A 13,048-nucleotide genomic window follows, 5' to 3' on the forward strand; every position below is an offset into this window, starting at 1 on the left:
ATGATACAGCAATTTTGTATGCAGGTAAATGTGATACAACAATGTCTGATGCAGGTCAGTGTGATACAGCAAAATTTAATGCAGGTCAATATGATACAGCACAGTCTAATGCAGGTCATTGTGACTCGGCACAATTTGACGCAGATCAATATGATACAGCAATGTTTGATGCAGGTCAATGTGATACAACAATGTTTGATGCAGGTCAATGTGAATCAATAATGTTTGATGCAGGTCAATGTGATACAGCACAATTTGACGCAGTTCAGTATGATACAGCACAGTCTAATGCAGGTCATTGTGACTCAGCAATGTCTGCTTCAGCTCGATCTGGTAGAGCACAGTCTGACTCAGGTCAGTTTGATACAGCACAGTCTGACACGGGTCAATGTCAAGTCGACTCGAAACGTTTTGGTGCATTTCATCATAAAACGGCTCATGGTAGCAGATCAGTGAAACATGAACAAAATACCCCAGCTAACAGGCAGCGGCATCACCGGGATGTGTTGAGAAAGGAAAAGCGAAGTGTTTTCATGCCACATTTTAAACGCTATTTGACAGTCAACTGCGTCAAGCTTGATATGGCATCTGTAAATATTTCACCTGCCAGTTCTAGTCATAAAATGCAGCAGCAGCAGCGTGCAGGTAAGAAAAGGCCTGCTGATAAATATGCCCACCGTTTGAAAGTGAAGCGACAGTCGAATGTCCTCGAAATCCTGGACACCTCTGCTGGTTCCTACAAAATGAATAAATGTGCATCTGCTAAACTGCGAAAAGGCATTTATACTGTCAGTACAAATAATTGTTATAAGGACATGTCTGCAGAATTGAATATACAAGCGTCTGCTGGATGTACGAAGCAGACGTCTGGGCTGAAATCAGTTTCCTCATCTGTTGAAGAGAATAGTTTTGGAAAATATGTGTACACTTCTGCTACAAAAGCAAAGAGTTCTACGGGTGTGTCAAAAGTGAACAGATGCACATCGGCCTTCCAAGCAGATAATTCTGGTCAATATATTCCACTTTTGCATTTTGCAAATGCTTCTGCTTTTATAGAGCAAGCAAATAGTTCTGATAACACTTCTGCTGAGAAGAACAGACAACTTATTGCTTTGCAAGAACATAGAGCTGGTCAAAATGCTTCTGCTTCCTGGGGAAATGGTTCAGGAAGAAATATTTCTGGTACAAATACTTCTATGAGGAAATGTAACACTTCTCTGGAAGAAGCAACTAGTTCTGATAAAAATACTTCTGCTGAGGTGACAAAACAACCATTTTCTTTTGAAGAAAATAGCAAAAATACTTCTGTTTCTGATCAGAATGGTTCTGCAGAGAACTTTCAACCAGTAAGGACATCTGCAAATGATTTTGTTACAAAAACACAAATCGAGTCATTTAACAAGGACAGGTCTCTTGAAAAATCTGAATGCTCTTCTGCTAGTAGAATCCATGTTGTGCCATTTGGGAAAACTATTTCTTTGGATAGAAGAGAGGCTAATTCCACGAGCAGCAGCAATACTTCTACTGAAATACAAAGCTGTTTGTCAAAAGACCGGTCTGTCAATGACTCTGAGGTGAATGCTGTGGCTTCATTGCTGATGCTGTCTGGTTCACAAGTGACTGGAACAAGCGCAGGTGTGGCAAGAAGTCGTTCTTTTATTATCGATGCAAAGGAAGGAAAACCCGCTTCAAATTCGAAGGCTTCAGTGCTGTTAAATAAGGATAAGCATAAAGCCTGTAAGTATCCTTCAGCTGGATCTGAGACTGAAAAAATATACAGCAGTTTGATGCAATCAAGGTCAGAGGCACTGAATGGTGTTACTGTACAAGTTGGTAGAAAGAGAAAACTGCAAGATCTTGGTAAACAGTCTGCATCCAAAAATCCTCATAGCAGACCTGTAAAGAAGAGACTAGTGTTTTCACCTTGTGATGATGTAAACATTAGGGTTAATGACAAAAACAATTCCAGTAGGAAGTGTCGAATGGAAAATTGGGGAACCAAAGGTAAAAATTGTTCAGGTCTGAAGTCCATAGAAAAGTTACCAGTTTCAGGAAGTAACAAGAAAACCAAGCAGGTGCCCACCAGAAAAAATAGAGACAGTAATTTGAAAACAAGTCTGAGCAAGGAAGGAAAAAGTACCAAATGCGTGAAAGAATTAGTTGCAAATGTTCAAAGTACAGGTGCCCCAAAAGATGTATGTGTACAAACACAGATGAAAAACAGAGGCTTACAGTCAACTGAGAGCCAAAACAAAGATAATAAAAGAGGTTGCTGTAGGAAAACTGGCTGTCTAAAATCAACTCTGGATAAAAGGGGCAAAACCAGTAGTCCAGTTCCCAGAAAGAAATGCTGCAAAGTGCTCTTCAAGGACAAACTTGAAAATACTGTGAAAAAGAAAGTGGCCATGGTTTTAAAGCCTGACAGAATGAATCGAGGCAAGCAAGCGGTCTCTGAGACTCTTCACAAACTGAAACAAGAACTCACAAAGAAAAAAGTTTTAAAAATTCTTCAAACAGACGGACAGAAACATGGAAAGAGAAAGATGTCCTCGTCAGATATGGATCTGTCAAAACGTGCGCCAAATAAGAAAGTGCAAAAGTCAATTAAAGTACGGCAGAGAGATGAAAATAATAACATTTCAAAGGAGGATAACTTGAAGAAAAAGATTTTGAAGAACAAAACCCCAAAATGTTTGAATGCTAAAACGATTATGAAGAACAAAACACCAAAATGTTTGAATGCTAAAACGATTATGGAGGACAAAACACTAAAATATTTGAATACTAAAAAGATAGAGCACAAAACACCAAAATGTTTGAATGTTAAAACGATTATGACAGACAGAACGCCAAAATGTTTGAATACTAAAAAGACTACGAAGGACCAAACAAAAACTCTCTCCAATGACAAAAGCAAGACGTCCTCTGTGAGAAAGCAGAAAGTTACAGCAGGACCTTCTGCTGGTCTGACATCATCTGCTCCGGGATCTTCCGCTCCGGCAACAATGACCGACTTGTCTGGAGTGGGTAGGAAGTTTGGTATCAAGATCAACATCGTGCCGGGCAGCGAGGTCGTCAAGTGTCAGCTGCGACTACGCACGTGCATCTACTGCGGCACATTCAGAACGAGGCTGGCCGGGGTGCTGAAGATGCATGTCAACGAGAAACACAGGTACAGGTGTAAAGCCTGTCACAGGGCCTTCCCAGACAAGGTGAGTCACGCTTTGAGGGTAAAGGAGAATTTGAAGCCAATAACGTTGGTTTATAGGCTGTGTAAAATAGTTTTTTTTCCATTTCAACTTATTTTTGTGCTTGTATCCCATTAAGTTTCAAGCATGCTTTCCTAGGCACACACCTCAGCTATCTGGGCTGTTTGTCCAGGACAGGGGGTAAGTTGTTAGTGGTTAGTGAGAGAAGAATTGTTAGTGGTTGGTGAGAGAGAAGAATTGTTAGTGGTTAGTGAGAAAGAAGAATTGTTAGTGGTTAGTGAGAGAGAAGAATTGTTAGTGGTTAGTGAGAGAGAAGAATTGTTAGTGTTTGGTGAGACAGAAGAATTGTTAGTGTTTGGTGAGAGAGAAGAATTGTTAGTGGTTAGTGAGAAAGAAGAATTGTTAGTGGTTAGTGAGAGAAGAATTGTTAGTGGTTAGTGAGAGAAGAATTGTTAGTGGTTGGTGAGAAAGAAGAATTGTTAGTGGTTGGTGAGAGAGAAGAATTGTTAGTGGTTAGTGAGAGAGAAGAATTGTTAGTGGTTAGTGAGAGAGAAGAATTGTTAGTGGTTAGTGAGAGAGAAGAATTGTTAGTGGTTAAGAAGAATTGTTAGTGGTTGGTGAGAGAGAAGAATTGTTAGTGGTTAAGAAGAATTGTTAGTGGTTGGTGAGAGAGAAGAATTGTTAGTGGTTAGTGAGAGAGAAGAATTGTTAGTGGTTAGTGAGAGAGAAGAATTGTTAGTGGTTAAGAAGAATTGTTAGTGGTTGGTGAGAGAGAAGAATTGTTAGTGGTTAAGAAGAATTGTTAGTGGTTAGTGAGAGAGAAGAATTGTTAGTGGTTGGTGAGAGAGAAGAATTGTTAGTGGTTAGTGAGAGAGAAGAATTGTTAGTGGTTAGTGAGAGAGAAGAATTGTTAGTGGTTGGTGAGAGAGAAGAATTGTTAGTGGTTAGTGAGAGAGAAGAATTGTTAGTGGTTAGTGAGAGAGAAGAATTGTTAGTGGTTAAGAAGAATTGTTAGTGGTTGGTGAGAGAGAAGAATTGTTAGTGGTTAAGAAGAATTGTTAGTGGTTGGTGAGAGAGAAGAATTGTTAGTGGTTGGTGAGTGAGAAGAATTGTTAGTGGTTAGTGAGAGAGAAGAATTGTTAGTGGTTGGTGAGAGAGAAGAATTGTTAGTGGTTGGTGAGAGAGAAGAATTGTTAGTGGTTGGTGAGAGAGAAGAATTGTTAGTGGTTAGTGAGAGAGAAGAATTGTTAGTGGTTGGTGAGAGAGAAGAATTGTTAGTGGTTGGTGAGTGAGAAGAATTGTTAGTGGTTGGTGAGAAAGAAGAATTGTTAGTGGTTAGTGGTTAAGAAGAATTGTTAGTGGTTGGTGAGAGAGAAGAATTGTTAGTGGTTAGTGAGAGAGAAGAATTGTTAGTGGTTGGTGAGAAAGAAGAATTGTTAGTGGTTGGTGAGAGAGAAGAATTGTTAGTGGTTAGTGAGAAAGAAGAATTGTTAGTGGTTAGTGAGACAGAAGAATTGTTAGTGGTTGGTGAGAGAGAAGAATTGTTAGTGGTTGGTGAGTGAGAAGAATTGTTAGTGGTTGGTGAGAGAGAAGAATTGTTAGTGGTTAGTGAGAGAAGAATTGTTAGTGGTTAGTGAGAGAGAAGAATTGTTAGTGGTTAGTGAGACAGAAGAATTGTTAGTGGTTAGTGAGACAGAAGAATTGTTAGTGGTTGGTGAGACAGAAGAATTGTTAGTGGTTGGTGAGAGAGAAGAATTGTTAGTGGTTGGTGAGAGAGAAGAATTGTTAGTGGTTAGTGAGAAGAATTGTTAGTGGTTAGTGAGAGAGAAGAATTGTTAGTGGTTGGTGAGAGAAGAATTGTTAGTGGTTGGTGAGAGAGAAGAATTGTTAGTGGTTGGTGAGAGAGAAGAATTGTTAGTGGTTGGTGAGAGAGAAGAATTGTTAGTGGTTAGTGAGAAAGAAGAATTGTTAGTGGTTAGTGAGACAGAAGAATTGTTAGTGGTTGGTGAGAGAGAAGAATTGTTAGTGGTTGGTGAGTGAGAAGAATTGTTAGTGGTTGGTGAGAGAGAAGAATTGTTAGTGGTTAGTGAGAGAAGAATTGTTAGTGGTTAGTGAGAGAGAAGAATTGTTAGTGGTTAGTGAGACAGAAGAATTGTTAGTGGTTAGTGAGACAGAAGAATTGTTAGTGGTTAGTGAGAGAAGAATTGTTAGTGGTTGGTGAGAGAGAAGAATTGTTAGTGGTTGGTGAGAGAGAAGAATTGTTAGTGGTTAGTGAGAGAAGAATTGTTAGTGGTTAGTGAGAGAGAAGAATTGTTAGTGGTTGGTGAGACAGAAGAATTGTTAGTGGTTGGTGAGAGAGAAGAATTGTTAGTGGTTGGTGAGAGAGAAGAATTGTTAGTGGTTGGTGAGACAGAAGAATTGTTAGTGGTTGGTGAGAGAGAAGAATTGTTAGTGGTTGGTGAGAGAAGAATTGTTAGTGGTTGGTGAGAGAGAAGAATTGTTAGTGGTTGGTGAGAGAGAAGAATTGTTAGTGGTTGGTGAGAGAAGAATTGTTAGTGGTTGGTGAGAGAGAAGAATTGTTAGTGGTTGGTGAGAGAGAAGAATTGTTAGTGGTTGGTGAGAGAGAAGAATTGTTAGTGGTTAGTGAGAGAAGAATTGTTAGTGGTTGGTGAGAGAGAAGAATTGTTAGTGGTTGGTGAGAGAGAAGAATTGTTAGTGGTTGGTGAGAGAGAAGAATTGTTAGTGGTTGGTGAGAGAGAAGAATTGTTAGTGGTTGGTGAGAGAGAAGAATTGTTAGTGGTTGGTGAGAGAGAAGAATTGTTAGTGGTTGGTGAGAGAGAAGAATTGTTAGTGGTTGGTGAGAGAGAAGAATTGTTAGTGGTTGGTGAGAGAGAAGAATTGTTAGTGGTTGGTGAGAGAGAAGAATTGTTAGTGGTTGGTGAGAGAGAAGAATTGTTAGTGGTTGGTGAGAGAAGAAGAATTGTTAGTGGTTGGTGAGAGAAGAATTGTTAGTGGTTGGTGAGAGAGAAGAATTGTTAGTGGTTAGTGAGAGAGAAGAATTGTTAGTGAGAGAGGAGGGTGTAGTGGTCTTACCCCTACCCACTGAGTCATTAAATCTCACTCTGGGTGAGAGCTGGTACTGGGCTGTGAACCCTGTACCTAACAGCCTTATGTTCGATGGCTTAACCAGGATGCCAACGAGGCTTGTTTGTAAAATAGTTCCAGTTTCCAGTTTTTTTATATGCCCATCTTTGATGGGGTGGGGGATATAGCCCAGTGGTAAAGTACTCACCTGATGTGCAGTCACCGGCCTCAGTGGCGTTGTGGTTAGACCATAGGTCTACAGGCTGGTAGGTACTGGGTTCGGATCCCAGTCGAGGCATGGGATTTTTAATCCAGATACCGACTCCAAACCCTGAGTGAGTGCTCCGCAAGGCTCAATGGGTAGGTGTAAACCACTTGCACCGGCCAGTGATCCATAACTGGTTCAGCAGAGGCCATGGTTTGTGCTATCCTGCCTGTGGGAAGCGCAAATAAAAGATCCCTTGATGCTAATCGGAAGAGTAGCCCATGTAGTGGCAACAGCGGGTTTCCTCTCAAAATCTGTGTGGTCCGTAACCATATATCTGACGCCATATAACCGTAAATAAAATGTGTTTGGTGCGTCGTTAAATAAAACATTTCTTTCTTTCTTTCTGTACATACATCCTTCTTTAAATGTTTTATTTCATGGTCATATATTTCTTATCAATTTATATAGGATCATCAAACATTGCATGCAAATACAACTTGAGATGGCAGTGTGTCACAGACCATAGCTAGGTCACCATGACCTGTTTTACACACATTACTGTACATTAAAAAGGAAATCCTTGTCCCGGGCCATATCTTATGAATTCATATATCAAACTTTGCATACAAGTACAACAAAGTATGTATATTGCATACCATAACTAGGTCACAGCGACCTATTTTTGAGGGGCATATGTGGATAAATACATTTGGAATGACCGTTGGCCGAATTACTTCAAATTTTGTTTGGACAAAAATTGATATTGTGCGCAGTGCTGGGGTGTTGTTAAACATCTATTCTAGTCCGTTTAGTTGTACTTGTATCTGTGTTTCACTGGGCCGCACGACTTCATCACTGCGCAGTGCTAGGGTGTTGTTAAACATCTATTGTTGTACATTTACTTGTACTTGTATCTGTGTTTCAGAGGGCGGAGCGACTCCATCGTCTTTGGTGGCACCAGAATGAGCAGCATCACTGTGTGCAGTGCTGCAAGACGTTCGCGTCCCACAAGGCGTACAGGAGTCACGGCAAGTGTCAGCAGCACAGTCTGGTGCTCCGAGCTCGGGCAGATGTCTTCAACCAGGTGATCAGCATCTTGGGCAAATCAAGTACAGACGGCAAATACATGCTGGGTAAGTGCTGGGTACAGTTTTTGAGATTTTCTATTATTTTTCCAGCGCTTGAAATTAACTACGGCGCCATTGGCAATTGCAGTCATTGAGATATAAATTGCCATAGGTAGAGAGCATCATCGATAGCACAAACTCCTCAACTATGGCAAAATGTATACTAGTGTATATTATCTGCCAATATTTAACAGGTGTTTTTGTTTTAAACAATATTTATTGATGTTTGTATTAATGTTGGGGATTGACCAACAGGTAATGCCTATATTAAGGTCCAACAGTTGCACATTTAAAATATGTCTACATACAGCAAAATAACATTTTAGTCGTGTGTATTTGCTGCAAATGTCACAATAGCCGTCGGTGGGACGTTTCAACCATGGCAATTCTTTTAAAAATTGCTGTGGGAGACATGTCATAATCAAGTGAATTAATCACTTGCCCTTGAAATAAGCTGTAGTCAATGTAATCGGTTTGTAGGTGAGGCCATTTTTCTTAGTCGTAACCAATTCGGTTACTACTATTAGTTTCAAAATACAGCTAAATGTTTGTTAAGAAATTTACATCAGTAAGTAATTTTTTTAAATATGTAATTTAAAAAATGTTTATGGTTGGCAAGAATGAACAACTGAAGGAATTTTTATTTTTATTTTTTAAATGATGCATTCATTACATTTCAGTTACAGTTATACGGTGTCAGACATATGATTAAGGACCACACAGATAATGAGAGACCACCCCTGCAATTGGCAATGCCGTGGAGACTGCCGTGTATTTTTTCGTTCTCTGTGGCATTGTTTTGCCGTGGACTATATTGGATTTTTTTTTTCAAGATGTATTATTTCATTATTGTTAAAAATAAAATATACTTTGTGAACTGAACATAGATTAAAAGTATATAGTAAAATAGTAACTGCACCGTTAATACTAAATAGCTGAATTTCAGCGCCATCGGGCATGATAAAAAATACATGAAAATACCAGAATTAAATGCGTTTCTTACACACCATGCGTTATTTATGATAACACATACTCGTTTACACACGTACGTGTGTTAGCAATATTTCAAGACATATGAATGGCTGCTCCTAGGTGATGACCAGGTCACCAATGCCATATGTCCAATAAAAAATAGCGCGATCGAAATCGATTACACTGTGACATATAGTTAACCTGACAATCATGTGTCTGTGACGTGTAAGTCGGCTACAAGTGCATCAGATGTAAATAACTTTTAGTCGAAAAAGATGTTAAAATGTTTCTTAAAACCTGGTTTTTGAGGATATGTAAGAAATAGAATAATATATTCGTGTCCGTTGGATACCATTTATATCACAACTCGTTTAAAAATGTATCAAACGTTTGCTTGTTAGATACATTTTAAAATAAATAAATAAATGGTATCTAATGGCCACTCATGTATTATTCTTTATATCAACTAAATCCCTGAACTCTGTTGATCGTCCACAGCATGTGCATTACAGGGACCACTGGATTGCAGTAAGGAGGAGGGGGATGGTAACGACTTATACATTGTTGAACAGACAGACTTTTTCAGCTACTTGATAAGACTGTAAGATGTCTTCTGAGTTTGTATTTTGTTATTTCAGATGAGTTTGTTGTGAGTAGAACCGCTATTGAGAATGGCAGCACAGACCAGGAACAGGCTGTAGTGAGCAGTGACCTACCTCTGGGTAATTCTGTCAACAGCAGCATCGCATCAACATGTCACAGCATCAACACATCATCGTCCTCATCCAGCAACCTGACCACAGTCTCCAGACTACCCATCATGGCAGGCAAAGGAAAGGTGACTCCATCAAGACATCGAAGCTCTCCTCCGATAAAGCACTTTTATTATTACACTCTGGTCGATGAACAGATTAAAAATCTCGACTTGTATCTACAGAAGCAGAAAGAGATTGATCTGCAGCAGCCTTCGTTGGAGAATCTGTTCGACATTTTCCAGTTTTTGCCCGATGTACCTGAGGAGAATAGTGCCAACATGGAGTCTGGAACTGTTGCTGCAGTCCCCGGTGACCAGGAATCGTTAAATGCTTTAAGTACAAGCTTCATGGAGGAGTTGAACAAGGCAGTGATGAATCCACGCATGAGCTCGGTGTTACAGGAAGAGCAGAATAACAGCAGTGTGGAGTCACCTTGGAGACCATATGAAGCAAACACAGTGATTCCGGAGCGGAGCTCTGAAGCTGCTGGTGTTGCTTCAGCATTAAGACCAGATGGACAAGGTGATCTGATCCAGTTGCAAAGCTCACATTTTGCAGGTGTTGTGGCTCCATTAGGCTCAGAGCCAACCTTTGTGATGATGCAAGGAGCTGAATCTGTTCCATGTTATGCATCGAAGTATTACATTTCTGAACCTACAGATGATTCCACTGTGGCGAGTACGTGTTCAGCTCTTCCTGGGTCACACCTTTCAGAAGGAATGGAACAGTTCAGAGTACTTACAACTGTTCCTAAACATATGGAACATTTCAGTTTGCCAGATTTGACCGTTTCAGAAGTTCAACTTTCAGGACAAATGGAAGGGCCCAGAGCATCATGTTCAGCTGTTTCTGGCTCTGTCCTTTCAGAGGAAGAGGAACAGCCCAGTGTGCGTACAGCTCATCCAGAACAGGCCTCGGCTGCTGCTAGATCTTGCCTCTCAGAACTGATGGAACTTTCAGCTACCTCTTTTGTCCATGTTCCAAAAGCATCAGTTAGAATTGATGATTCTAATTCAAAGGATGTATTATCCCCTGATATTGCACCACAAATATTTTTGTTACAAAATGCATCAACAAACATGTTGCCCACTTGCCTTTTATCAGATGTGTCGTCTGCACCTGTTCCAGGAATCGTGTCTTCAAAAATGTATCCTGTCACAAATTTTCAGGAACGTAAAGGCCAGTCAAGACAGGACTTCGATATGTGTGAGATTGATGGAATTCGGTTTCCAGTTTTGAAAGAGCTGTCTAGCAAGTCTCAGGATCGTCCTACATACTCATCAAGACCATATCTGGAAAGTATAACACAAGAAGGATCTTCACCAGTGGGTCAGAATTGTGGTGTCGGTCAGGATTCTTTTTTAAAGTCTTCAGTACCCAATTCTCTGGTGACACAAGTACTTAAAAAGTCTTCAGTGTTGAAAGACATCTGTGACAGTAGTGTCAGCTTATGTACAAGACTTCCTACACACCATTTAGATCCTGAATCATCTTCAGCACCAGATGCAATAAATACTGGGTCGTCCACAGTAAAAGAGAATTTTCACAGCAGCCTGAACTCTATTATTCCAAAGCCTTCAACATCAGAGTCAGTGCTTGAAAGTTTTCTGGAAACAAATACAGTTTTAACAAGAAACCGTAAGTCTGATACGAATTCATCTGCGTCAAAACCTCCAGCTCCATATCTAAAACCGTGTCCAGTTTTAAGAGATCTGTGCAGCGGTGGTTTGAAGCCCTTCCTGACCAAGCTGGGAACACCCAAAGCAATTTGTGAACAGTCCGATCTATGTGGTAGTTGTCACTTGAGAAAGAATGCGGCACAACCTAGAAGTCTACATTCTAAGATCATGCTTCATCGATGGCATTCTAATCCAAGTATTGCAGAGCAACCTCGCCGGAGGATCTGCAAATTGAGCGATGCTTGGTGGAGACATCGAAAGTATGGCTCTGTTCAACATTTGTCGGTGATTGCCCTGTCACCACAGCCTTTGAAAGAGTCGTGCTCAAATGTAGCTACCCACATTCCTCAGCCTCTGAGCTATCCAAATACTCTATCACAAGAGAGTTGTCCAGATCTTCAGTCTCGAGAGGTTTATTCCAGTCCTCCACCAGAGAAAACTGATCCTGGTTTACATACACAAGAGGTTTGTTCCATTCCTCTACCGGAGAAGAATGATTCTGATCTTCAGTCACTGGAGGTTTGTTCCACAGGAGGTCAAGAGCAGACATCAACACTTTCAAAACCTAAAGGACAGGAATTACCATCTACCAGAGTTTGGAACGTTGTAGATGCCAAAGCCAAGTTGATGAAATTGCTTCATGAAATTGAAGAGAGTGAAAAGGCACTTAAGTAATAAGAAAGATAAAAGTTGCTTTGTGAGTTGAAAAGAAAGCGGGAACATTTCAAGAGTAGAAAAAAATCTTAATTGTTACTATAAAGGCTTTATGGATTGGCTGATACTATAAAGGCTTTATGAATTGGCTGATACTATGAAGGCTTTATGGATAGGCTGTTACTATAAAGGCTTTATGGATAGGCTGTTACTATAAAGGCTTATTGGATAGGCTGTTACTATGAAGGCTTTATGGATAGGCTGTTACTATAAAGGCTTATTGGATAGGCTGTTACTATAAAGGCTTTATGGATAGGCTGTTACTATAAAGGCTTATTGGATAGGCTGTTACTATGAAGGCTTTATGGATAGGCTGTTACTATAAAGGTTTTATGGATTGGCTGATACTATGAAGGCTTTATGGATTGGCTGTTATTATGAAGGCTTTATGGATTGGCTGATACTATAAAGGTTTTATGGATTGGCTGATACTATGAAGGCTTTATGAATAGGCTGTTACTATGAAGGCTTTATGGATAGGCTGTTACTATGAAGGCTTTATGGATTGGCTGATACTATAAAGGTTTTATGGATTGGCTGATACTATGAAGGCTTTATGAATAGGCTCTTACTATCAAGGCTTTATGGATTGGCTGTTACTATAAAGGCTTTATGGATTGGCTGTTACTATAAAGGCTTTATGGATTGGCTGTTACTATAAAGGCTTTATGGATTGGCTGTTATTATAAAGGCTTTATGGATTGGCTATTTGTTCAAGCCTTGAGGCCTTGTTTCAGTATTTATTTTTTATTCATCTGGTGATTTGTTTCTGTTGGAAGATGGTCAACTATATCAGCAGGGTTCATAGCGGTCTTTAAATTACTTGATAGTTTTTGAATTTGTAAAAATTATTTTTACGTCTTTGAAAGTCTTTGAATTGTAATAAAAGTCTTTAAATTCTCACAAATCATAGCGAAGGTGATGTTGATATCTTTTACAGCTGCATGTACTTGATATTTTCCAGTTACACGGTTTAATCTGTCATGATGTATGTAAAAAAGCTCAATTTTTTGCTATGAACAGCAATGTAAATGAATTGATTTGGTATTTTTATTGCATTCTGTTGTCTTTGACCGCTGTGTAAAAATCTTTGAAAGTCTTTGAAAATGGCAGGTAAAAGTCTTTGAAAGTCTTTGAATTTGTTTGGTTATTAAGGTTATGAACCTTAAAAGTATAGGAGTATTTCTGGAGTGGTTTTTGTTTTATTTATGTTATTTTAAAATGATTTTGATTTTTCGTTTTGAAACATATTACTAGTTTGTAATGACTTTAAAAAGAAAGAAATTAATACATATTATTT

The 13,048-nt window shown here is 39.5% G+C and overlaps 1 protein-coding gene across 1 annotated transcript; it reads left to right on the forward strand.

Moving 5' to 3' along the window:
* Nucleotides 1-2,923: 2,923 nt before the first annotated feature.
* On the forward strand, nt 2,924-8,516 carry LOC121388288 (zinc finger protein 57-like). The gene is made up of 3 exons (XM_041519569.1): nt 2,924-3,212; nt 7,427-7,634; nt 8,309-8,516. The coding sequence occupies exons 1-3, from the start codon at nt 3,006-3,008 to the stop codon at nt 8,338-8,340; spliced, it is 447 nt and encodes a 148-aa protein (XP_041375503.1). The 5' UTR covers nt 2,924-3,005; the 3' UTR covers nt 8,341-8,516.
* The last annotated feature ends 4,532 nt before the right edge of the window (nt 8,517-13,048 follow it).

Source organism: Gigantopelta aegis, chromosome 14, assembly GCF_016097555.1.
Source record: "Gigantopelta aegis isolate Gae_Host chromosome 14, Gae_host_genome, whole genome shotgun sequence".
NCBI lineage: Eukaryota > Metazoa > Mollusca > Gastropoda > Neomphalida > Peltospiridae > Gigantopelta > Gigantopelta aegis.